Source organism: Chrysemys picta, chromosome 1 (genome assembly GCF_011386835.1).
Source record: "Chrysemys picta bellii isolate R12L10 chromosome 1, ASM1138683v2, whole genome shotgun sequence".
Classification (NCBI taxonomy): domain Eukaryota; kingdom Metazoa; phylum Chordata; order Testudines; family Emydidae; genus Chrysemys; species Chrysemys picta.
The window spans coordinates 65747800-65774989 of NC_088791.1; the positions used below are offsets into that span (position 1 = coordinate 65747800).

The window sequence follows — 27190 nt, forward strand, 5'->3', positions numbered from 1 at the left end:
AGCAGTACAGCCCCGACTGCAGACACAGTTATAAATTATTCCCTCATGGGAATGGATATTATAAACATTTTTTTGTTAATATTATACTGGTATAGCTGTGTCCAACTTAGAGGAGATGTACCCCTTAACCACTGATTAGCATTCATGTCGCATACCCCATCAGTAACCAGTCCAAGCTGGGGAAGCTAGGGCAGACCAAATTCGGTGATGAATCCTGGTCACTTGCCACATGAGGCACTTTGCGCATATGTTAAAATGATGACTGATATACTTAAAATGGTTCAACTTTTGTGTTTAGTCCAGGCCTCAGTATTTGACGTCACTAAATGAACGGTGCTCCCGTTTTCACCATTCTTTACTAGTAAAGGCCTTGGCTACACTTGCGAGTTGCAGCGCTGTAAAGCTGCCCATAGCGCTGTAACTCACTCCGTCCACACTGGCAAGGCATTTGCAGCGCTGTATCTCTGTGGTTGCAGCGCTGCATGTACTTACCCTCTGCACTCAACCCCCATCACCATGCAGTATGGGTATCCTGAAGTGCAGCACTCAATGCACAGCACACCAGACAGGACATACGCGAATCTATGATTGTACCGTTCCCCACTCCACTCCATTGTTTCTTTTCAATAAATGGATTTTTTGGCTTTGAAAACATTCTTTATTATTGCATAAAGTAAAAGACTCCTTAGCCCAGTAAATAAACAGGCACTGCAAGTCTGCTTGTCTGCGTAGCAAACACTGATTCCTAAAGATTGGAACTACTGCACTTCACTCCCGTGCAGGGCACCAGATATCACTGCTGGTTTTCAGCCTCAAATTGCTCCTTCAAGGCATCCCTAATCCTTGCAGCCCTGGGCTGGGCCCCTGTAACAGCCCTGCTCTCTGGCTGTGCAAATTCAGCCTCCACGTGTTCAACCTCGGAGATCCATGCCTGAGTGAAGCTTTCACCCTTCCCTTCACAATTATGATGGAGGGCACAGCACACGGATGTAACCGCGGGGATGCTGTTTTCGGCCAAGTCCAGCTTCCCATACAGAGATCGCCAGCGGCCCTTTAAACAGCCAAAGGCACACTCCACAGTCATTCGGCACCGGCTCAGCCTGTAGTTGAACTGTTCCTTGCTGCTGTCAAGGCTCCCTGTGTAGGGTTTCATGAGCCACAGCATTAACGGGTAAGCGGGAACTCCAAGAATCACAATGGGCATTTCAACTTCCTCTACCGTGATCTTCCGCTCGGGGAAAAAAGTCCCGGCCTGCATCTTCCTGAACAGCCAAGTGTTCCGAAAGATGCGTGCGTCATGCACCTTTCCGGGCCAGCCTGTGTTAATGTCAATGAAACGCCCACGGTGATCCACAAGCGCCTGGAGAACCATAGAGAAATACCCCTTCTGATTAACGTACTCGGATCCTAGGTGGGGTGGTGCCAGAATAGGAATGTGCGTCCCATCTATCGCCCCTCCACAGTTAGGGAACCCCATTTGTGCAAAGCCATCCACTATTTCCTGCACGTTACCCAGAGTCAAGGTTCTTCTGAGTAGGATGCGATTAATGGCCTTGCAAACTTGCATCTACATGATTCCAACGGTCGACTTTCCCACTCCAAACTGGTTTGCGACCGACCGGTAGCTGTCTGGAGTTGCCAGCTTCCAGATTGCAATAGCCACCCGCTTCTCCACTGGCAGGGCAGCTCTCAATCTCGTGTCCTTGCGCTGCAGGGTAGGGGCGAGCTCCTCACACAGTCCCATGAAAATGGCTTTTCTCATCCAAAAGTTCTGCAGCCACTGCTCGTCATCCCAGACTTCCATGACGATGTGATCCCACCACTCGGTGCTTGTTTCCCGAGCCCAAAAGCAGCGTTCCACGGTGCTGAGCATGTCCGTGAATGCCACAAGCAATTTCATGTCGTACGCGTTACGCGGCTCGATAGCATCGTCGGACTCCTCACTCTCACTTTGGATCTTAAAGAATAGTTCGACAGCCAAACGTGACGTGCTGGCGAGATAAGTCAGCATACGCCTCAGCAGTTCGGGCTCCATTTCCCGCAGACAACAGATCGCACTGCACAGAAACCGTTGAAAGATGGCGCCAAAGGTGGACGGAAACAAAGGGATTTCTGGGATGCGAAGCAATGCATCACGGGGCGTTGGGACAGGACCCAGAATGCCCCACACCCACGCCCCCTTCCCACAGCACCAGAATGGGAAGAGGTGCTCTGTGGGATAGCTGCCAATGCGCAGCAAATGCTGCAAATGTGGCCACGACAGTGCGCTGGGCAGCTGTCAGTGTGGACAGACTGCAGCGCTTTCCCTACTCAGCTGTACGAAGTCAAGTTTAACTCACAGCGCTGTACATCTGCAAGTGTAGCCAAGGCCTAAACTACTTTGGAATGCTGCCCTTGAAATCAGAAAGCCCCAAAATCTGCACCTCTCTTCTCAATATTACACACTGCAAGAGGACCTCATTAGGCAAGAGAAGAAAGCCACATTTTTGCACAATATTCTCGTCAAAATTATCCAGAACCTTACATTTTTATCCTCAAAGTACCAGTACAACTGAGTAACCTAACAGCATTTTTTAAGAAAATTCTATGTAAATGCACACTTTCACTGCATTCTTGGAATTCACCACACAAAAAATATTCAGCAACATGCAAAGTACAGAGAAATTTCACAGGACAGTAAATTTGGGGGGGGAGAGGGGGGGGAGGAACGGGCAAGTATTGAGATGATTTTTTTAAAATTCATTACTGAAAAGAGTTACCAAGGAACTAGACACACTAGTTTGAAGGATATTTAATTTTACAGATTTTTCTTTTTTTTTTTTTTTTTCAAAAAATTTTGATCAACATTTTATATTAAATGTCTGATTTCAATATATAACTGGCCAATCTACCACCTCACAACTCTTCAATATTCAGAAAAACCTTACAAAACAAAGAATCACTGATTCAATTAAAAAAATCCTACTGAACTTAAAAAAAGACCCTTATGCAAAATATCACTGTGCTGCTTTCACATCTTCTGGTGATCTGAAGTAGTCTCAGAAATATTTCCCCCAATTTACCTGCTTTGATAGATAAATTCAATTCTCAGCAATGACCAAGTCAAAATTTTATTTTTCAAAATAGGAATTTTCCTAGGGATTTCTTAAGAAGTTCTGATTTTCCCCAATGACTTGACTAAGAAACAGATACTGGAATTTGTAGAAAGATGGGAAGGTTGAAATTATAAATTCAGTTTTCTTTTGCTCAGTAAGAATTAATAGATTTTCACAATAATGAAACTTGAGATCACTCATTTCTCAAAAGCATTAAATTCACTATTTTAAAATGAATATTCTATACAGTTGTACAAGTGTCATTACTGATCTGCTTGTGATGTGCAAGTCTTGTTGTGACAGATCCCCTAACATGGAAATAAATTTCAGGAATTTGGGTATTTTAAAATCCCCCCAAATGCCTAATGAAGAAAACTATCAATTTCAGTGCAATTTTTTTTAAGATCAACTTTTCATTAAATTCCAAAGAAAGCAAAATCACGCAAAATATTATGTCTTTAGTTAAACATACAAAAATAGTTTCTTACTCTCTTAATTGTTCAAGTCTATGGAAGTTTGTAAGAAAGCCTGTATAGAAGGTCTGTTGAAGCTATGTTGCACAGTTATGCTGAAGTTCCTTCTAACTAAAATAAGTTAGCACAATCATCTGAATTGGCTGTCTACAGACTGGACAGGGTTTATTCCGCTTTTTCAGTTTCCTCGCACAAGTAAAACACGACATAAGATGTCCTGTCTTGCCATGAACTATACAGCCATTTTTAGGTCGGCTCTGACATATGACACAGGGCTCTATGCTGGAAAGGGGTAGACTGCATTCCATATTTTCCTCTTTGTCTTCTGTCTCTTTTTTCTCAGGTTCTTGGCAATCCTCTTGGCTGCTACAAAAGATACTGCTAGATGTAGATGGCTGAGAGTATTCCTTACTTTCCTGGGATTCAGAAGTTTCTGCTGTTGTATCCTCACTTTCTTCAACACTTAGTTCTTTATCTTCATTCATTTTCACTTTCTTACAGTCGGGAACATCAAAACCCTCTTCATGCTCTAGCTGTGTGGAACTTTCCAATTTTCGCTTTTCAGATTTGTCATTCTTTTCATCAGGAAGCCAGTCCTCACGAAGAGCCCAGCATCTGGGACAATGCCGCGGAAGGGGAGGGTTCATTTCATTGCATTTAGTGCACTTCCAATAATCCTTTAGTGAATTAAAAGTTAAACAGTTAAGCTATTTGGCATTCCTACTATTATAGAAAAAAATTAAAGGTGATTATAGTTTCTTTATGTTACTCAAGTATTTACTCTATATTTGTAAACAAAATTGGTCAATCATCACATTTTAAGATGGAAAGAACTTTAGGAAGAGGAAAGTTAAAATCAATTACACCACAATTTCTCAATCTTGTAGTGATGCACATGATTTTTTTTTCTCCTCGCAATTAAAAATTTGGGTGTAAAAATCTCTCTCAAAACTGAACAAGTAAATAACAATGCCAAGGACAATGTGTTACACAGGCAGCGTACCAAAAATTTATACATTCAGCACTATCATTAGAGCTAGACTCAAATCTATTCCATGATGTGTTTTAGCAACTGGTCTTCTACCTCTCTAATGTAAGTTTACACATTGTACAGACTATCTGCATATGTATTTTCAGAAAAATAAAACTATGTTAAAGTGAAATTATGGTTGCAAGTACTTATCAGTAATTTAGGAAAAATATATTTCAGGGATGCTGTAATTATCCTAAAACCAAGCATTATAAACCCAGGATATTCTGAGTTGAGGTTAAACATAAAAGAAATCCAAAACATGTTAAGGTATAGAAATGCACATTTAGGGCACTCAAATAGCTTTAGATCTGCCTTGTAATAACACCATATACTAAACTCATTTACAGATCAAGATTCCATTTCAGATTGTACACAATAATACATCATACTGGAACCTCTCTTATGCTGCCTTCATAATCCCAGAACCTATGTTTCTTTAAATAAAAGTCTCTATCTGTTAGGTTACTGAGCCTTGAAAGTGTGAACAGAGTGTAACTGATGCAATGATGTTGGTCTCCATTTGCAGAACTTGAAACAACTCCAAGAGGTATGTGACCCGATTCATTTATCTTAGTGGGTGCCCACTATCACCCAATTATAATACTTTAAACGTCAACACTGTTAACTCATTATTCAAAGCATATACAAAAGGAGAAGCAAAATCATACTGTGAAGATCTGTAATCTACTGAGAGTGACAGCTTATTCTGGTACCACCAGTCAGTGGCCCTGGGACAGTATCCCATTGTTTTCTGTCTCCAGTCAAGGAAAAGCCTAGCAGACCCCAGCGGAGCATCTGGGTTCCTCCAAAAAGCCAGTGGAGCATATGTGCCTCACTGAATGGAGCCTGAGATCCAGGAGGATGTGTGAACCTATTCTGAGTATCTGCACAATCTACTGAAAGTGCCATATCATGTGGCGGAGTTTATTCGGTGTACAGAACTTGAGAACTATCGCTGCCATTTCCCCCTCACTCCCTCTCCCCCATCTAACCTGTATGTGATTAAGCCATTTTTGTGTTTGTTGTCCCAGGTCAGATTAACTTGATTTTCCTACCAACTCCCAATGGTATTAGGAAATGTTTAGGATTAATGATCATTTTCTGCCATTATTTGTCTTAACTGAAAGTTTACACCTGCAAGTAGAGGCTGGTGCATACAAAGAAACTCAAAGAATTGCCCTGTTTCAAAATGGCTGACACTACCCATTGTTCTTAATGTAAATGAAATCATAGGACAATATCATCTTTACAGATGGCTCTAGCCTCCCACTGTTCCCAAGGAAATGCCAAGCTGCCTTTAGCAGGTAGCCCTATGAGGTCACAAGGCAGAGAATAATATTTGGTTGTACTGAGAACAATTAGCTCTTCTCAAAATCACCAACTGAGGGAAGCCTGTGGCTTCAGTACTACTGAAAACAACTGAAGGTGGCAGCTATTTTAGAAGAGCACTTTTTTCTGAAATCCTCTGAAGTCTAACATTATTCTCCAGTGTCTGCTGAAGGAAAAACTTCCAACTATGAATACTGTGAAAAAATCATTAATCCTAAAAAAGTTTTCACGTGTATTCTACGCTCAAGATTTCAATGAGTTTAAACTATATGAAAGGTCTGAAATGCGTGCATTATTCAAGATCCTTCCCCAAAAACCTCAGTCTGACTAACACTGAATGCTCAATTCCTTCAAAGATATATTTTAAAAGTCATTTTCATGCCTAAAGGTATTTAACACATTTATATAAATTCCTATCTCAGAGTGTTGTAATTCTGGGGAGTGCAAAACTTAACCCTAACTATGGAGCTGCAACTGGCAACACCATAATTAAAATGCTTGTTTTGGAAGCCTTTGCTCTACTCAGACATGAACTGTGAATGAAGAGCAATTTAAATCTAGACAAAGTAACTTTAAAAATATTCTGTTTGACATTTAAAAAAACCCACAAACACAAAACTCCTTATATTCCCAGAGGTATCATTACAGCTGGCTCCACAGTACAAGCATGATTAAGGCAGCTCAGCCAATGACATGTTCTGGATGACTAATTCTCCTATGCACCTTTGTGTTCAGAATGGCAATTTAAAGAAATTGTTCCATGTTTTAGTATTTAGTTTTCAAGACATGCCAAATTTTGAATTCAGACATTCTGACAAGCCAATGTGCTGAAATTTAAAAAACTTTACACAAAAAAATAGAGAAACTGATCTTTTCAATCTTCTAGACAATTTAAAAACAGTCCCTTTATCCTTAGTGAATTTTCAATACACAATTTTTTGCTATTTTCTTTATTTCACTCAGATTGGACACTGAAATTAAAGTGGCCAGTTTTATTTTGTTTTTGTTTTTTTTGTAGCCAAAAACACTGCTACCTTTTGGTTTCCAAAAATATTTAAAAGCTTTTTTCAAAATCCTTCCTTTGTGTTTTAAACAAAAAGTTAGGTCTAGGCTCTAAACTGTGTGCCCCTTTCTCTGAGCAAGCAAGTAAAATTTGAAATTCCTGTGTCAACAACTTTAAAACGGCACAGAGAAAGAGTGAGGTCTTTCAGTTACCGACATATAAATCAAACTATCATTTTCCTTTTAATGCAAGAAAAAGTGAGATTTTACTTTTACAATTGCCCTCTGAATTCATATATGTTCCCAGTCCTGGTCTTTCATTTCACAAGACTTGTGATTTTTTATGAACCAAGTATTTACTCACAGCTAGTGAAATTTCAGGATCTTCATCGAATGAATCAGCATCACTCTCTTCAGTCTGATATATCGTCACTTGGTATACCTAATGGAAGAAAATATATTTTAAACTTCCTTTTACTTGGTTTTTAATTTTAAATGTTTTACTAAAAAACAACCCTGAACAAGTAGTAAAGCACACTTGACAGAATACTTTTTAAAATACTTTTTAAAAAACTTTTTACCAGATAGAAAATAGTACTAACTAAAGTTCTAGATGATGTGGCTATACACTACACGCATTTTCTTGGAATACGGAATTAAGAGGGAGCACTACTACTTACGGGTACAGACATCACTGTAATTACCAGCTCTAGAAACTTTTGTTCTCATTTGGGAACAGCCTCTTGGAAGATTTACAATATAGACAGACAACAGTGGGCCTCCCTCAAATGGATAATGTCAATTGTGAACAAAAGCTTTAGCAATACAAATATTTCACTAGTCAACACAGTAAATGAAAGACACTAATTCCAATACTCTGCACCATAGAGCTCAGTATTTATAATTTTTAAGGCTACCCATGCTGTCTCCTAATGATATAAGACAGCAGTAGCCAAACTGTGGCTCACGAGATGCATGCAGCTCTGTTACTGTTAAAGCGTGGCTCCCGGAGCCACCCACACTCTACCTACCAAACTTGAGTAGCGGAGCTTGGGACCTCTGCCTTGCAGCAGGGTGGTGAGGTAGTGGCTTCTGCCCAGCACAGGCGAGGTGGAGCTTTTGGGTTTCAGCGCTCCTGGGCATGCCTGCCAGGGCTCAGGGTTCAGTGGGAGCGGGGCTGAAACCCAAAGCCCCGGCAGGCACCTTCCACAGGACTGAAGCTCCAAGCCCCAGCAGGTGTGCCTTGGCACTGAAGATTGTCGTATACGACTCTGAGGGTCAGTAAGTTTGGCAACCCGATACAAGATCTTAAATAGTTTTTAAAAATGTATTCTAAAAATACTTATATTCATTTTTCACTTTATGCAGATAAATATCCTATTTAATACGTTTTGCCTTTCAAATATTATGAGGTTTTCTTCCAGTAAAGTTACAAGTTCATATACATATTCCAAGCTAAGGCCTTTATCCTGCAAAAAAAACATGCATAAGTGGACTCCTGACCCTGCACTGAACCCCAGTGACTTCAACAGCTAGCCAGTGAATTTTACTGGATGAAATTCTATGGCCTATGTTATGGAGGAAGTCAGATTAAATTATTGTAATGGTCCCTTCAGGCCCTATAAATGACCCCAATGGAGCTCTGCCTACAGGGAGCTTCTTGCAGAACATGACTAAATTTGTACAAAGAAAACTCAGTATAAAGAATGGCAGTACATATTTGCCATACAGCACATACAGTCATGAAAGAAGACTATGGAAATGTTTCATATTGGATTCCAACAAAATGCTTCTGCTATAACATTTCAGATTGGGGGGGGGAGGGGGGAAGAGAGAAAGGATGGGGAATATACATGCCTCATCATCTTCATCTGTGAGCTCTTGTCCTTCTTCATTATGGCTATAATCTTCTGAATAAATGGACTCAACTTCAAACTCAACACTGAACTGGTCTGAAACAGAACTCTGGTCAAACCAATCATCAGAGTTTTCGCTTAATGAACTGGCATGAAGATCCTGAATATAAAGGGGAGGGGGGAATATATTTAACTTCATTAATACATTCTTATGACTCATATTGCTACATGTGTATTTAAACATAACAGTAAAGAGAAACTGTTTAATTGGCTGCCAGCCAGAGATAAGTCATGTCTCAGCCAAATACCTCATACCACTCAAGATGTTGGGATTTCTGCTGCAGCTGCACAATTTAGAAATATATTATTGGATTTATAAAACCTTTAAAAATTATTTGTAAATGAATGAAAAGAACATTGGAACTGTCTCCAAAACTAGTATGTTGAAATACAACACAAGTGAAGTTTGAATTTACATTTGCTAACATTTAAAATATACAGAAAAGCAGATGATATATTGTGTGAATTTAATAATATAAAATTTCAGTACACAAGTGAAATACTTAAGACTTACAGCATCTTTTATCAAATCTCAAAATGCTTTAACAAAGGTGTGTAACTATTAACTCACATTTTACAGATGGGAAACTGAGAAGTGTAAATAACTTACTCTAATCATGAAACACACTCTCGCTGGGAATACAGATATTCATACACAATTCAGAGGCACCACTTTTCTTTTTTACTGTACCAAGGGCTAAGAATTCATTTGTTTTGCTTCCTTTTCTGAATATTCATAATGAAGATTTAAGAAAATTCCATTCTTAAGTTTTATGATCCAAGCCACATAAAATACAACACTCGGGTTCTCTGACATCACTAGAAGCATTATTTGTTTCAAATATTAATATGATCACCAAGATGCATGTTTGGGAAATTTGAGAACTCAACATAATTAAAAATACATCTTGCTTACAGGACTTGCAGAGTCTATTGAGTCGCTGCTGTTGCTTCCTTCGCAGCATAGCCCACTTACAACACACCAAGAAAGGCTTTCATCAAATGTGAGCGAAATGCTGTCTGACTTATGCCGTTTTCTTCTTTCACTAGGTTGTTCATCTGAAGAACTTTCTTCTGTGTCAGAGAAAAAGCTTATTAATCCAAAGGAATCTATGAAGTGCACAATGTTACATGCATTTTAGTAGATGTTTAAACTGGATTTTACTTATTCAGAACTTCAATATTAAAATTATTCAGTGTTTTTCAATGGAAAATTAAATAAAGGCACCTGACCTATTTTAAAAAGACAATGAAACACATTCTTCTCATATTCCTAAAAGAAAATGGTGTAAAATGGGCAAAAAAACTGACATTTCTAAGGCTGTTTTTCACTGACCGCCCCATCATTAAGATGTATAAATGGTAATTTCCCCAGGCAATAGATACTATGACTAAGGAATCATAAGAACAAACTCCTGGCCACCTCTGGAAATCGAGGATTTCATTTTAGCTTTACATGCAACAGTATATTTATTGGTATCAGGATTTCTATTATAACCCCAATTTGCAGGTGTATAAAAGTCCACACTAAAAATTCCTTCAAAACTAAAACGTGATGTTCAAGATGTCAACTGTGGAAACACTGTTTTAAGCTGAAGAACTCAAAAACACTACTTTTTGGATGTTTATGACGTTTTGGACTCTTGTAGCATGAAGGAGGGCGGGAGTAGGGAGACAGTATTTTGGGTATAAATGTATCAAAATTCAACTCCACTGACCTTAAGAAAAGGCATTATAAAAAAAAATTTGACAAAGACTTAAGCAGCTGCCAAGTCAGTGTGTAATAAATGCAGTGGAGTGAAATTCCCTACCAGGATTGGCAAATTGGTTCAATGACCATTCAACAGAGCCTGCTGCCGCCTACAGGTGCCTTTCACAAACTCGCTCTATTGCCCAATCCTTTCTTTGCACTGTAAAAACGTTTGAAAAATCCACCCCAGGGCCTCTAAGCCTGGCATCTTTAGTTTTAAAAGAAAAAAAAAGAACAAAACACTTGTACATACTTTGTGACTCCTCTTACTTTCCCTTGATGCTTCTTGGCTCAGTCCCTCTCTCTTTTCTTTTTTCGCCCTGAGAGCCCCAACCTTCAAACTTAGATGCCCCCAGGCCCAACCGTTGCTCCTGTCCATCGTTGTCCTCATTAAGTTGTCATCTCTCCATAAGGTACCGATAACATGCCAACACACGGTTTCTAAACATTTACAGTGAAATAGTAGCGGCTCCTTTGGAGCCGCTACCATCCCAATGTAACGAGCATAATGGTTTAAGGGGAAGATTTCCTACAAATTAAAAAAACAGTGTACATAAAAACACTATATTAGAAGAATTTTAAGGCTGTAATAAACTGACAAATGGATGCAAAACAGAGTTAATGATTTAAGCTTGCAATAAGCAGGCACAACAGAACACCTGATTACTCTGGGTTGTGTGTAAGTATTACAAGTTATAATCCTTAACTGTGAATTTTCATCCTTTCACCAGTTTGAGTTACAACATTAAAGAGTTATTTTAATATAGTGTGAATGGCTTATAAATGCAGTAAAGTTTTACGATAGGGTAGGATGACTGCTGCCTAAATACTACAAAGATAAGCTTATCAGAAATACCTTACATAGATCAAGCAACTGAACAAAATAAATATTGCATGCTATAATTTTATGTGAAAGGTTATTGTTACTCATCACAACTCTCAAGAATCACCAGATAAGTAGTGATAAAATGCAGGTTGATGTGGAAATTACCAGTGCATATTACATATAATTGAAAGTTATGAAGTGTTACCACCAAGAGGTTGAAAGTTACACAACTCAAACAAAAAAAACAAAACAAAGCACTCAAACACCCACTAAATATCAGAATCAACACCTCAGATTTTAAGAATGCATTAACCAATAAATATTAAGTTGCCATGTAGAGGGGTGAGGTAGAGAAAAGAATCAGAGGGCCAAATTTTCGCAGGTATTTAGGTGACTAAATACTTTTGAAGATCTGGACCAAGATAACTGGATAAAATAAAGCCTTTCAGCCCATGTCAGTAACTTAAATCCAATACAAGTAGGTTACAAACAGCAACCAAAAGTTAAAATCTGGTGGCTGTCTGAAGAGTTACCTGACATCAGTTTTAACGTCTCAGTGCAGTGTGTGAAAAGATGTCCACATCACAAAGAAAACACCACTGATACCCTTGTTGGTGACATCAGTATAAAGGCAGAGAATTGAACAGGCATGGAGACTGAGTTACCCTATCACCCTGCTGGTAGTCCTTGCAGATCAGGACTGTACCATGCTGGTGAGGTTATTACATATATAATCATAGCACCTAGAAGCCTTAGTCATGGAGCAGAGCCCCACTGTGCTAGGACAGTGGTTTTCAATCTGTGGACCATGGACCCCTAGGGGTATGCAGACTATGTCAAATATTCCCCAAGGGATCTGTACCTGCAGTCGAAATTCTTAAGGGGTCCACAAATGAAAAGAAGATTGAAAACTGGTGTGCTAGGAGACGTACACACAAGTGGGGAAGTCTGTATTGCCATTACCCATACTGTATCTATTCTATGGATAAGCAGAGAAGCTCATTCTCCAGGGCTGTCAATCTGGTACCTTTCACAATGGCTAAAAACATGAAAATGTGGACTCCCCAACAAAAGATGACATGAGCCAGTGATATACAAGTTTGGTCTAGGTGTACATGCTCTTGAAAATATTGAAAATCCTTCATTATAAATGTGCACCTACCAGATTCACTGAGCATCCTCCTAGAAGAGGTAGTTGGTCTAGAAGTCAAATTTGGGGATGTCTGTTTTTCGTCAACTAACTCTTGCATGGATTCCTGTTTAACAAAAATACTAAGTAAGCATAGTATTAATGTGGATAGCATGAAATTAATTTTAATCTTTCAACTGCATCCAAATCTCAATGGTAAAGCAAATGAAGTCGTGAAACTTGAAAGAATGTATATGTTAGAATGTATCAAGTAGTTAGATCACCTTTAGAACGTTGCCTTTTTCAAGTTGACACCTGGACTCATTCTCAGATGTGTTTGCTTCCATAGACTCTGAAAAAGAAAAATACATAATGCAATGCATCAGAAAGGAAATATCTGCAGACTCAAGGGACTGCAGTGAAAGTTGTAAAAATATACTGCAAATATTTTGTACATATCATTTTAAATCTTAATTCAGAGTATACTTTATATTTACAAAATCACTTCATACTCTTAAGAAATGTTCAAGGTTTTCTTTATAACATTATATACACAATTGTAAGAAAAAAATGCAACTGTTTTGGAATTTTTCACAGATAAAAAAGAATATTGGGAGAAAATATTCTTATAAATAAAACAATTTTTAACTAGATATCAACATGATGATATTAAACTATTTACAAGAAGACACATACAAGATCTACTGGTTTACAAAAGACGACATCAAGCTCTGCAAGAGATGTTTACAGTCATTAATATCCTGCTAAGACACAGAAATAATTGTTCTAACTACATTGTCAGAATGGACCCTGAACTACACAATGCAACTAGTTATTTTCACGACAAAAGGTATCCATTGAGAACAAAGTTAAGTATAGTAAACACATACCCTTTTTATTTGACCAGATTTTATCTTTGAGATCTTCTCTACTTCTATCCTTCTACTCTGCTGTTCTGGCCAAGATTTTCAAAAATAGGAGCCTAACGTTAAGCCCCAAAGTCCATATTTAGGGACTTGCCTGATATTCAAGTATTGAGCACCCAACTGCACCCACTGAAGCCAATGGTGCTCCATACTTTGGAAAATCAAGCAGATTACATGTATAAATGTAGATTTAAGAGCCTTTTTAAAAAAAATTCACCCCCATATTTAACTTTCATTTCACTCATTTCTTAAATTTAAGTTACATCAACAGCTGCATTATCAATCCTTCTCTTGCAGATGTGAATAAATTGAAATAGACCATAGTCTATTTTATGAAATTATATATGGATTTATTAAACTCATAAAGTATATGGATTTTTTTTCCTGCTACTTTTATTGTTTATCGTGTCAACTATTACAAGAAAAATGTTAACTCAAATTAGACAGGGTAGTTAAGGATGAACCAATTTTGAAATATTTTGTTTTTAAAATATATTTCTTAGCGTGAGTTGAGTATGTAAAGAAAGCAGAATCAAAGTCTGCACATAATGCCTTATCCTGTTTCCATTGAAGCCAACGAAAATTTTGCCAGTGACTTCACTATGAGCAAGTTCAAGCCCATTTTCTGTGCTAGATCCATAACCTTAAACAGTTTATTTGTAAAAGATGCAATTCACCTCCAACAGTGCTACAAAAAAGTGACAATAATTACATCATCTATCAATGACTGAAGTTAACTGAATATCGCCTACAACGTAAGTTAATACAGCTTTCAGGACTTTTGCATTAATAAAGACCCCCCCCCCCCCCCCCAAAAAAAGAGGCCTTTCAACACTAACTTACCTTGTTGACTGACTGCTATCAAGTTACTGGAAATCATGGAGTATACCTTCCTTGAAGGGAGACAAAATAGACATTTCATAGATTTAAAAATTATAAATTAGAAGTTCCTATTTACTGTGGTAAATTTAGCCAAACTAGAAGAGAGAAAGACCAAGCTGAAAACATTGATTATTTTGTAGTGTCATGATTAGAGCTGGCTGAAAAAGAGGTACCAAAACAAACGGAAGAAACTTTAAATGCTTTTTTCTAAAAAGTTGGAAAAAATTCCATTTTGAATTTTTTTCAAAAAATGAAAAACTTCAACAAGATCAGGAATTTTCTTCTGAAAGTTTCAATTTTGTCAAAAAGCCATTTCTCACTTAACCAGTAGTTGGACCACCTCTAGTCATGATTCACAGCATTTTTAATGGAACTTGTACAGCATTATTTCAGGGTTTAATCCAGAGAAAAAGATCTTCAACTTTTAGGGCAGTGGCAAGACCCAGGTCATGCATACTGGCTTTGCAGCAATATAACCTATTTCAGAAGAAAGTCTAGACAGCTGCAGAGGGAAATCTTCAACCGCCGTCACTCTGCACTGATGAGTTGTGTAGCTGCCTGGAGAAAAACAAAAGAGCGTATGCCTCTTCTCTGCAACCCCCTTTACTGGACTTGGTCTCCCATGCATAAGGAGTTAATAATGGGAAGAGGACAGTCTGAAGTGCTTGTGTAATGTCTAAATTATGTTGCTGTTACCTCAAGGGGTAGAGGGGAGAATCTCTCTTCAAAGTAGACAGAAGCTCTAAGGTTACTGAACCTCAGAAGTTTGTGTTCCTTCTGAGGTCTGGAAGTTATAGATATAAATGCAGGCTGAATCATGCCTCCCTCTAAAAAAAAAAATGGACATCTGGGGGCATACAATTATGACAATTCTATCTGTCAAGACTTATGCAAATAAAATATGCAACAAATTGCAAACCAACACATAAGTTCAGTGTGTTACATACATTTCATACTGATCTTTCTCACAAAGAATATGAAATGTACCTGTGTTCTTTTACCGAAAAGCTTGGTACCCCAAATAGATCTCCAAGAAGATCATCTGCACAGTGGACAATATGCTGCTGTTTTTCATCATATAATCGTTTAGACATAATATATTGGCCAAGATAGAATATTACCTACAATGCAAGTCAAATATAGCTATATTAAATATATTTATAACTTTAAAGTATAAAAACAATATAAAATAACCTATTTCAACCCCCTAAAGAGTCTATTATCTTTTCAATTATCAGCTGCAACTCCATATTAATATTAAAAGAGTTATAAATAAATACTACTTTACATAGCAGTTTTTGTCTGTAGTTCTCAAAGCTATATACAGTACTCCATTTTACAGACAGAGAAACTATGGTACAGATGTTAAGTGACTTGTTCGAGGTCACAAAGCAAGACTGTGACAGAGCCAGGAACAGAACCATCTCCCAACTTCCACACCGATGCCCTATCCAGTAAGCCACATTATTTTTTCATATTATGGGGTAATTAATAAGTATGGTAAACTTGTAAGAGTAAAACTTATATTTATTGCTATCCATCATTGTTAATGAGAAGTTCTGATAATTTACCTCTTTCATTGTAAAAGTGTCTTTCTGGGCACCAGCAAATTTTAACAACTTCAACAATAGTGGCTTCGGCTTAAACTGAAAGAAAAAAAAAAGAAGCAAATTAAAAATGAAATATGTTTAGTGCATGTCCTCCCCAAGAACCATATAGATTACTTGTGTATTACACCCACAAACACTATGTTAAAAGAGTGTTATTTATGTTGAAACGTCAAGCTTCTCAAAGTTAGGACATGGCAGATTTTTGGTTCCCTGTGCAATCTTAATTTTGTCATTCCCCACGGTGCATTTACCGTTCACATCAAATGAAACGGGGGTCCTGTGAAAATCTGTGTGTCATCACATAATTAAAGACTGTGACAAAATACATATGCACATGGAGGCTAAAGTAAGGTTCCAGAGGCAACGACAGCCTTTGCAACCTAAATAAGATTTGTTTACATGCTTACATAATTTCCTAGGTTTTTCTTTTTAAGAAAAAAGATAAACAAATCCTATTACACGCAACTATAACAATCCTCCCTCCCCCAAATCATACATCATCATGGTGTGAACCCTGAACCCTGAGCAATGTAGCCCAGACTGCTCCCCCTTGAACTACAAGGCTTACTACATTAGCTGGTAAGTAGAAGGCTGTTATCCCAAGGGGGGGACCCAGCCTAGCTCTCTCGCACCACCAGGAGGTGTGGCAGCTCCTACCATGGTGCCCTCAAAGTTAACTAGATGGCTCATTAGCTATTTCCTACCCCCCCCCCCCCAAGGTCAACGACGCGCTTTTATTGGCCAAGGTTGCACTGGCATTAAAAAGGGAACTGAACAACAGAACCCCCAAGCGAGTTCACATGGAGCAGCAAGGAGGGCGGTGTGGCCCCATCACTGGGAGGAAGCCATGATGCTGGAGACACTAGCTAAGTCGATCTTCTCCACTATGTTCTTGGGTTTGATACTCTCCTCCTGGTTGCAGATGAAGATCTTGCCCGACTCCGTTTCTGTCCAGCCATATTTGCTCATCCAGACCTTCAGCTGGTTATCCGAGAGGTCACCCAGCACCTCAGCAAGCAGCCACCGGTCGATATGCCGGTACGTGATCCCGACCACATGGCAGATGAACTTCCTAACGGAGTCTTCAAACCCCGTGATCCCATCCAGAAGCTCCATGTTCTCATCCAGGGCTTGCCAGAAGGCCTGGAAGTGGCAGGTCTCCAGTAGCTCTCCGAGATAGAGGATCTGCCTGATCGGCCTCTCTTCTTGATGAGCCTGGTCGATCATACACCTGCAGAGGGTGAAGTCCGTGTGCGGCAGGTTGGTCAGGGCTTTGAGCAGGATCTGAGCCGTGACGGTGGTTTGGAAGAAAGCAGGATTGAACTGGTACAGCTTGAGCACGGCCAGGTTGGCCTCCAGGTCGTAAGCGTTCTCCTTGGCCTGCGTCTCCACGTAGCGCTCATTAGAGCTATTTGCTGGGTTTGGGCATAAGCCCATGTCTCTCTCCCCACATCTTCTTGTACTACAGCAGCTCTAAAAGTTCTTAAGTGTTCCCAATATAGAATGTGATGCTGTTGTTGCTGGTTCAGCAGCAGCATGAACCTGGTCCTAACATGTTCATGTTTAGTTATTTCAGCAATAAGACAAAATATTTCTGAAGAACGGGTGAGAGAAGGGAAATGGCTTTTTTCAAAAACGTATCTCTCAGCAAAACCTGAGCTGAATGTCCTGGGACAAAACGGACAGCTCTTCGGTCCAAGGACTTTCCTTCTGCCATATTTCAAAGGTTTGATGCAGTTAGAGCTTCTAAAAATGAAAGGGCCACAAGAATTTTTTTATATGGAAAGTGTTAAGCAACCTAAATACTTGCTCAACCCAACAATACAAACATACCACTGAAATGCAACAGATGGATATACAATAGAAAGGAACAAACTACATCAAATCAAGTGTAAAAGTATAATTAGGGAGGCCAAAAAAGAATTTGAAGAGCAACTCGTAAAAGACAAACTAACAGCAAATTTTTTTAAAGCACATCAGAAGCAGGAAGTCTGCCAAAGAATCAGTGGGGCCACTAGAGATCGAGGTGCTAAAGGCACACTCAATGAAGTCAAGGCCACTGCATGGGTCTTCACTGCAGAGGATATGGGGGAGATTCCCATACCTTAGCCACTCTTTTTAGGTAACAAATCTGAGGAACCATCCCAGATTGAGGTGTCAGTAAAGGTGGTTTTGGAACAAATTGATGACTTACTATGCTTACATTTATCAGGACCAGATTGGTATTCACCCAAGAGTTCTAAAGGAATTCAAACATAAACGGCTGAGTAACAACTGTGGTATATAACCTATTGTTTAAACTAGATGTCTGGCAAGTAACTAACATAATACCGATTTAAAAAAGCCTCGAGACAATGCTGGAAATTACAGGCTGGTAAGCCTAACATCAGTACCAGGCAAACTGGCTGAAACTGTGTGTCTCATAATTGTGTTCTTTACTATAGATCAAGGCTAGTCAATTTTTTTTTTGGTCCAGATCCAAATATCTTGGTCAAGGTATAGGCAAAGTCCAGACTCCAGAGAAAATAATAAAATAAAGTACAGTAACATTAATTATAAGTAAATAAGATTTTGGGGTCCATTCAAAAGCGTCTGGCAGGCCAGATTTGACCCATGGTCCGCCTATTGACTACCCCTGCTATATATGAACACGATATGTTGGGGAATAGTCAACATGGCTTTTGTAAGGGGAAATCATGCAGAATCCAATCTAGTAAAATTATTTGAAGGCATCAAGAAATATGTGGACAAAGGTGATCCAATAGATATACCTGGACTTTCAGAAGGCCTCTCACCAAAAGGCTCTTAAGCAAACTAAGCAGTCATGGGATAAGAGGGAAGGTCCTCTCATAGATCAGTATTAAAGTATAGAAAACAAAGGGTAGAAATAAGTGGACAGTTTTCAAAATGGAAAAAGGTAAATAGTAGGATCCCTGAAGGATCTGTACTGGGACCAGTGCTGTTCAATATATTCATAAATGATCTAGGAAAAGGGGTAAGCAGTGAGTAGCAAAGTTTGTAGACAATATAAAAATACTCAAGATTGTAAAGTCCAAAGCTGACTGTGAAGAGTTATACACGGATCTCACAAAACTGGGTGACTGGGCAACAGAATGGCAGATAAAATCCAATCATAGAATTGTAGGACTCGAAGGAACCTTGAGAGGTCTTCTAGTCTAGTCCCCTGCACTCATGGCAGGACTAATTATTATCTAAACCATTTCTGACAGGTGTTTGTCTAACCTGCTCTTAAAAAACCCCAATGATGGAGATTGCACAACCTCCTTACACATTTTATTCCAGTGCTTAACTACCGTGACAGGAAGTTTTTCCTAATGTCCAACCTAAACCACCCTCGCCGCAATTTAAGCCCATTGCTTCTTGTTCTATCCTCAGAGGGTAAGGAGAATAATTTTTCTCACTCCTTCCTGTAACTGTTATGTCCTCTTCTCCAGACTAAACAAACCCATGTATTTCAATCTTCCCTCATAGGTCATGTTTTTTAGACCTTTAATCATTTTTGCTGCTCTTCTCTGGACTTTCTCCAGTTTGTCTACATCTCTCCTGAAATGTGGCATCCAGAACTGGACACAATACTCCAGCTGAGGCTTATCAGCACGGAGTAGATGAGAAGAATTAATTCTTGTGTCTTGCTTACAACACTCCTGGCTAATACATCCAAGAATATTTGCTTTTTTTTTTTTTTGCAATAGTGTTACACTATTGACTCATATTTAGCTTCTGATAAATGCAATGTTGATAAATGCACACTGGAAAAAGTAATTCCAACCATACATACAAAATGATGGAGTCTAAATTAGTTGTTACCACTCAAGAAAGATAATGGAGTCATTTGCAGATAGTTCTCTGAAAATATCCACTCAATGTGCAGCAGCAGTCAAAAAAGCTAACAGTATGCTAGGAACCATTAGGAAAGGGGTAAATAATAATACACTAAATATCATAACGCCTCTAGATAAATCCATGGTAAGCCCACACCTTGAATACTGCATGCAATTCTGGTTGTCCCCTTTCAAAAAAAGGATATCTTAGAATTAAAATAAATACAGAGAGGGGCAACAAAAATGATTAGGGGATATAAAACAGCTTCCACATGAGGAGAGATTAAATAGACTGAGACTGTTCATCTTAGAAAAGAGATGACTTCAAGGGAACATGACAAAGGACTATAAAATCATGAATGGTGTGGAGAAAATGAATAAGGAAGTATTATTTACCTCTTCACGTAACATAGAACAAGGATATACTTCACACAATGCACAGTCAACCTGTGGAACTCGGTGCCAGAGGATGTTGTGAAGGCCCAATGTATAAGTGGGTTAAAAAAAGTATTAGATAAGTTCATTAATGGCTAGTAGCCAAGATGATCATGCAACCTCATGCTGTGGGTGTCCCTACACTTTGACTGCTGGAAGCTGGGACTGGACAACAGGGGATGGATGAATCGCTCAATAAATTGCCCTGTATCATTCATTCCCTCTGAAGCATCTGGCACCAGCCATTGTCAGAAGACAGGATTCTGGGCTAGGTGGACCATTGGTCTGACCCAGTATGGCCATTCGTATGTTTTTACAATGGATTCATAAAGGGAATTAACATCTCATTGAAACAGAGAAACAGAGAGAATGTATCATAAGTAGACAGAACTTAGGGCTAGTCTACATGGGCAACACTAAACATTTTAACGTGGCTTGTGTAGTCAGGGCAGAGCGCTCGGAGAGAGAGCTCTCCCATCGCTCTAAAAAAAAAAAAAAAAAAAAAAACCACTCACCTCCAGGAGGGGCATGGCTCCCAGCAGTGGTGCACTGTCCATACTGGAGCTTTACAAGGCTGAAACTTGCTGCACTCAGAGGGGTGTTTTTTCACACCCCTGAGCGAGAAAGTTGCAGTGCTGTAAATTGCCAGTGTAGACAAGCTCTGATCCTGCAACTGGATAGGTGTGGGAGGAAGCCTGTGCCCACAAGGAGCCCTGCTGACTTCAATGGGACTCTATACTAACACAAGGGTCCACCCAGGCATTGTAGATCTGATTGCAGATCAAGGCCTTACAACCACTGTCTTGATTTCCATGACAAAACCTCTGACTTAAGGTATTTTTGATTTTAAATAAATCACTGTATTTTTCCATCCTAAGCTGCATGGTATTCTTTCATGAACATCTGGCTTTTTTCATGTTTTCCTACCTTTCTAGCCTTTTTTTAGTAACTACTTAACTTTTCTAACAAAGTAAATTCACTTGCAATAGCATGCCATAACTTTTTAAATAACTTAAGTCACATCTGATGTGACAGAAACCATAGGATAGTGACTAACACAATTGCTGCAGTACTGGTACAGTACTCAGATGGAAGAGTGACACACTTAAAGAATCACCACACCCCTGGGCTTTTCATCATAAGGTCTATGTCTCTTACCCTTGCTTTTAAGTTCTAATGCAGCACAAGATGGTATTGACACATACTGAAAACCTATAAAAACAACAAGGAGTCTGGTGGCACCTTAAAGACTAACAGATTTATTTTATGCTATGCATCTGAAGAAGTGAGGTTTTTACCCACGAAAGCTTATGCCCAAATAAATCTGTTAGTCTTTAAGGTGCCACCAGACTCCTTGTTGTTTTTATAGATACAGACTAACACGGCTACCCCCTGATACCTGAAAACCTATAGTTAAATGAAAACAATGAGGAGTCCTTGTGGCACCTTAGAGACTAACAAATTTATTTGGCCAAAATAAATTGGTGCCACAAGGACTCCTCATTGTTTTTGCTGATACAGACTAACACGGCTACCACTCTGAAACCTGTCACCATACAGTTAAATAGAATTAGTTAAATTCACACTCCCTCTGAAACAATACAAACACCATGTAATACTAGAACATACACCTTTCCCGATGCTCTAATATGATTGTCAAGATTTCCATTTTAAATGCTATTTTTATAGGTTTTATATTCTGAATGGATCTAGTAATCTGATCAAGGCTCAAACGGCATTAAAATCAAACACCTGTTAAAACATTTCTTTAAGAACACATTTAAAACCAACAAAATCCCACAAACACGAAGTTTAGGTAGCTGTGCCATCCTTCACTCCCAACCGTGAAAGCTGATTTACTCCACAACTGTGCGATTAAAGAGAATCCACTTCACTTCCCTGGCTTTAATCCAATACGAACATCTAAGTTTCCTAGCATTGATGTAGGAGCAGTCAGCATCCACATTCTCGACACCTGTCTGTCTACCAGCAGGTCCACTGGAAGCAAGCCCCGCAGCCAGCAGGAAAACCTCGGTGTCTGAGAGCCGGGGCCAGGGCTACTCACCAGTGCCTCTTGATCGGCGGGGGGAATGGCAGAGGCGCCGGGGCAGTCGTCCGACCCAGCTGACATCTTGGTGTTGCACATTTGCCTGAAACGAAGACGGGCGGTGTTAGCCGCTTGCCCGGCAGCGGGCGAAGCGGGGAGTCCGCACGGAGGAGCAGGGCCGGGGTCGGGGTAACGCGAAGCACGCAGTGCCCTGCGGGACCGGGGGTCCCGGCCTCACCTGGGCGCTCCCGGCGGGCGCACGCGCGGCTGAGCTGCTGCACCGGCATGAAGCGGCGGGGCCGGGCCGGGCCGGGCCGCCTTTAAATAGCGTCGCCAGACGAAGGCAAGTCGGGGCTTAGCTCCTCCGCTGGCCGCGGCATGTCTGAGCATGACCCGGGGGTGACGCTGCTGCGTCACAGGGGGAGGCCGCGCGCGCGCCGCTGCTGACTCACCCAACGGCTGGGGCAGCCGCCTCGGTCCGGCCCCTCGCCCCAGCCCCGCGGCCGCCTGTTCTTCTTTCCCGGGCGGGCCCCGCGCGGCCTCCCTCCGCACCTCCGCGGAGCCTGCCCACCAGGAGTGGGGGAAGCGCCCGCCTACCCCGCCCGCGCCCCTCCCTCAGCCCGCCAGGCCCAGCGCCCCGTCCCCACGCACCGCCAGCCGCTGGGGAGAGGGAGGTGCCGCTACCTCCCGCGAACGGCTGCGGCCAAGCCCGCTCCGAGCGCCGCCATTTCCCCGACGCTGCGCGGCACAACGCCCACGGGCCGGTGGTTTCCTCGCTGCGCACCCGGCAGGCGGGCGCCCCCTCGCGGCCACGAGAGCCTGCCCGGCCCGAGCTGCATCCGGGTCTCTGGCCTGGGCCTCGCTGCGCGTAGCGCGCAGGCTCCCAAGGGGGAGGGGCCGCTGCTTAGCCCGGGCTTGTCCCCAGCCCCGCCAAGGCCCTGCCTCCGCCCGTCCAGACTGAGGGGACCCGCCACCACCTCCCGCAGCTGCAGGACTGAGCCCCGGCCTGACCCAGCCCTTTTCACACACTCCGGGAGCTGCATTTCTCCCGTGGCCAAAGCGACCCCTCTGCATTGCCCCCATTGCCTTATTCCCTGGCCACGCAGGGGGGCAGTTGTCTCCCCCCAAGGCAGGTATCCACACCGGCCAGCAAACCAGGAGCAGTATCCCGAACTGCGCGGCTGTTTGCTCCACTCCAGTGGTGCCGAGCCTGGAGCGCTGAACAGCACGTGAACCCACTTGTTGAACTGGTTTGTAACTGGGGCCTGGCCCAGCCATCTGTGACGGGTTGGATAACAGAAACCTCATTGGGAGCTGCCAACCAATGTACCAAGATTACTCCAGCACCCCGTTTTGCTGAGCCAGACACTCCGGTCTGCTCCAACACAGATCCAGGGTCTGAATTACTTGCCCCAAAACTGGTTTACCTGAAAGCAGCTAACAGCAGGTTTCAGAGTAGCAGCCCTGTTAGTCTGTATCTGCAAAAAGAAGAACAGGAATACTTGTGGCACCTTAGAGACTAACAAATTTATTAGAGCATAAGCTTTCGTGGACTACAGCCCACTTCTTCGGATGCATATAGAATGGAACATATATTGAGGAGATATATATACACACATACAGAGAGCATAAACAGGTGGGAGTTGTCGTGCCAACTCTGAGAGGCCAATTAATTAAGAGAAAAAAAACTTTTGAAATGATAATCAAGCTAGCCCAGTACAGACAGTCAGGGCCGGCTTTAGCAAGAGCGGGGCCCAATTCCTGGGGGCGGGGCTTGCTGCAAGCCCCGCCCCCAGGACCCGCGCCGCGGGGGGGGGGGGAGACCCGAGCCACGCCGCGGGGGGGGGACGGGGGGACCCGAGCCGCGTGGGGGGGACGGGGGGGGGAGCCGAGCTGCGCCGCGGGGACGGGGGAGCCGCGCCGCGGGGGGGACCCGAGCCGCGCCGTGGGGGCTGCGCCGGGGGGGGAGGGAAGCCGCGCCGCGGAAGCCGCGCCGGGGGGGGGGAATCCGCGCCGCGGAAGCCGCGCCGGGGGGGGGACCCGAGCCCCGGGGGCCGGGCTGGAGCCAAGCCGGGCCAGAGCCGCTGGGGCCTGCGGGAACGGGCCGCGCCTCCCCGGAGCCCTTCTCCCGCCCCCACCCCAGCTTACCTCGTGCTGCTGGCCCGCCCCTGCTTCGTCTCAGACTTTCGCGGGAAGCAGGGGAGGGGGCGGGGTGTGCAGGGGAGGGGAGGAGCGGGAAGTGAGCTGGGGGCAGGGCGGACAGCTGCAGCGCGGGGTCCTCTTGGCGCGGGGCCCAATTCAGCCGAATCGGCTGAATCGGCCTAAAGCCGGCCCTGCAGACAGTTTGATAAGAAGTGTGAGAATACTTACAAGGGGAGATAGATTCAATGTCTGTAATGGCTCAGCATTCCCAGTCCTTAAGGACTAGCTTGATTATCACTTCAAAAGTTTTTTTTCTCTTAATTAATTGGCCTCTCAGAGTTGGTAAGACAACTCCCACCTGTTTATGCTCTCTGTATGTGTGTATATATATCTCCTCAATATATGTTCCATTCTATATGCATCCGAAGAAGTGGGCTGTAGTCCACGAAAGCTTATGCTCTAATAAATTTGTTAGTCTCTAAGGTGCCACAAGTACTCCTGTTCTTCTTTCTGCTAACAGCAGTGTGCTTGTCTTTAACATCCAGATGCCCAACTCCCAATGGGATCTAAACCCAAATAAATCAGTTTTACCCTGTATAAAGCTTATACAGGGTAAACTCATAAATTGTTTGCCCTCTATAACACTGATAAAGAGATATGCACACCTGTTTGCCTCTCCCCCCCAGGTATTAATACATACTCTGGGTCAATTAATAAGTAGAAAGTGATTTTATTAAATACAGAAAGTAGGATTTAAGTAGTTCCAAGTAGTAACAGACAACAAAGTATGTCACCAAGCAAAATAAAATAAAATGCGCAAATCTATTCTAATCAAACTGAATACAGATAATCTCACCTTCAGAGATGCTTCAGTAAGTTTTTTCCTCAGACTGGACACCTTCCAGGCCTGGGCACAATTCTTTCCCCTGGTACAGCTCTTGTTCCAGCTCAGGTGGTAGCTAGGGGATTCTTCATGATGGCTCCTCTCTCCCCCTTTGTTCTGTTCCACAGCTTTATATATCTTTTGCATAAGGCGGGAACCCTTTGTCCCTCTGGGTTTCCACCCCCCCCCCCCCCACTGGAAAAGGACCAGGTTAAAGATGGATTCCAGTTCATGTGACATGATCGCATGTCACTGTAAGACCCCAAGCCTTCATTCCTCCCAGCCTGACTCACAGGAAGGCTTGCCTGCAAACAGAGCCATGCAGTCAATTATCCTGTTGATGGGAGCCATTAAGATTCCAAACCCCATTAATGGCCCACACTTTGCATAATTACAATAGGTCCTCAGGGTTTTATTTCATATTTCTAGTTTCAGATACAAAAGTGATACCTTTATACAAACAGGATGACCACACTCAGTAGACAATAAGCTTACAAGAGACCTTTTGCATGAAGCTTATTCCAGTTACATTATATTCACTCTATCAGATTTTTATAAAATCATATAGACTGCAACATCACACCATCATCCTCAGTTACTGTTCTATAGATTAGGTTTTAACCATGCATATATATAACATACGCCTGGATTTCTGCGGACAGCAGGACTACACACCCATAAGGAACATATCACAGGATCGAGGCCGTGGTCATCTGACAAAAAATCCCAGCCTAGCCTGAGGTCAGGAAAAACACACTTACTTGAATAACTGTTTGAATCAAGTTTAGCAGTTTCAACTGTAAAGAGAAAAACAGTGGCACAGGAAAGGGAAAAGTTGGATGTAGTGATAGATATTTCTAGTCATTTTCTTTCCAGCTCATGTTCTCCCTCTTGTCTCACAAAGTCCACATTTTTTAGTAAAACCCTCTATAAAAAATACTAGTATTTCATTAAAAACTTAGGGCCCATCAATAATAGCAAGTCTACTATGTAATCCTGTTTTTTCCCTGCAAATCTTTATTTCCCCTTTTTATTTATTAAGAACATAAATTCTCTATACTATATTAGGCCATCCAGTGTTTCCTGTATAGCTGTTTGCTTCCGCCATGCACGCTGCCAGTTGTGCAATGCCATAGAGGTGGGCTGGGGGAAAGAGAATTTTTCTGACTTGTGTGTCAATTATCTTAAATGCTGAAGTATAAGGTTTGATTACATTTATTTTAGTAGAAATTACTACTATTGATGTTAAAGTTTTATAATTCTTTAATAAATCCAGCTACAACATATTATAGAACAGTTGTCTGTGACCTATGGCATTTCATCCAGATGAATAAAAGCAGAAAGCCTTTCATATCATTCACATAACTAATTCAATGCCAGATTAAAGTAAATTTTATTCGGTTTGGTACTAGATGAAGACACTCTTGCTTGCTAGTTTGATTTCCAAACTCCCCATAATAGGCATTTGTATTACTAATTTTTACTAATGTATGCAAATCAGTGGTTAAAGTAGATTGAAACAGGAGGGGAATGTGTGGAAAGGAGCTGTTTACTCAGTCCAAGGAGAGGTGGGGAAGCCACCCTCTCCTTTTTTTTCCTCTCCTTTAATCCTGATTCAGATATTCTAATAAGTATAGGGTCTTCAAATTAAAAAGATAAAATGTAAATTAATTTTAATAATAGAATTATTTGTTTCTAGCAATAGTATTTACTAATTATACTGTTAATTGTATAAGTCAGTAGAGCTGGTCAAAATTTTTCATTCAAAATCTTTTTTTTTTTTTAAACACAAAATTAGACCTTTTTTTGAAACCATAGCATTTGGTTTTTAACATTTTCCATTTTTCTGCTGAAACCTACAACTGCCAAT

At 41.4% G+C, this 27190-nt stretch overlaps 2 protein-coding genes and 1 long non-coding RNA gene across 3 annotated transcripts in view; 1 reads left to right on the top strand and 2 right to left on the bottom strand.

The window, feature by feature from the left end:
- Positions 1 to 2775: 2775 nt before the first annotated feature.
- Positions 2776 to 22700, bottom strand: MDM2 (MDM2 proto-oncogene). Its single transcript, XM_005280028.5, is given in 13 exon segments — positions 2776 to 4245; positions 7297 to 7374; positions 8790 to 8948; positions 9765 to 9922; positions 12587 to 12680; positions 12838 to 12905; positions 14323 to 14372; positions 15349 to 15482; positions 15933 to 16007; positions 22314 to 22398; positions 22534 to 22552; positions 22555 to 22600; positions 22602 to 22700. Coding segments are annotated over 13 exon segments (1620 nt in total). The 5' UTR covers positions 22686 to 22700; the 3' UTR covers positions 2776 to 3675.
- On the bottom strand, positions 16687 to 17423 carry EIF3K (eukaryotic translation initiation factor 3 subunit K). Its single transcript, XM_065570312.1, has one exon. It carries the CDS (start codon positions 17406 to 17408, stop codon positions 16803 to 16805), a length of 606 nt encoding a protein of 201 aa, XP_065426384.1. The 5' UTR covers positions 17409 to 17423; the 3' UTR covers positions 16687 to 16802.
- The window catches only part of LOC135976039 (uncharacterized), a 35554-nt gene continuing 30861 nt past the window's right edge, over positions 22498 to 27190 (top strand). The window contains exon 1 of the long non-coding RNA XR_010593274.1: positions 22498 to 22638. This is a non-coding gene — a long non-coding RNA (uncharacterized LOC135976039). The remainder of the gene's footprint in view (positions 22639 to 27190) is intronic.

What these genes read in the sequence shown, in the direction of transcription:
- EIF3K (XM_065570312.1), bottom strand. Translation starts at nt 17,408, where the DNA reads ATGGGCTTATGCCCAAACCCAGCAAATAGCTCTAATGAGCGCTACGTG.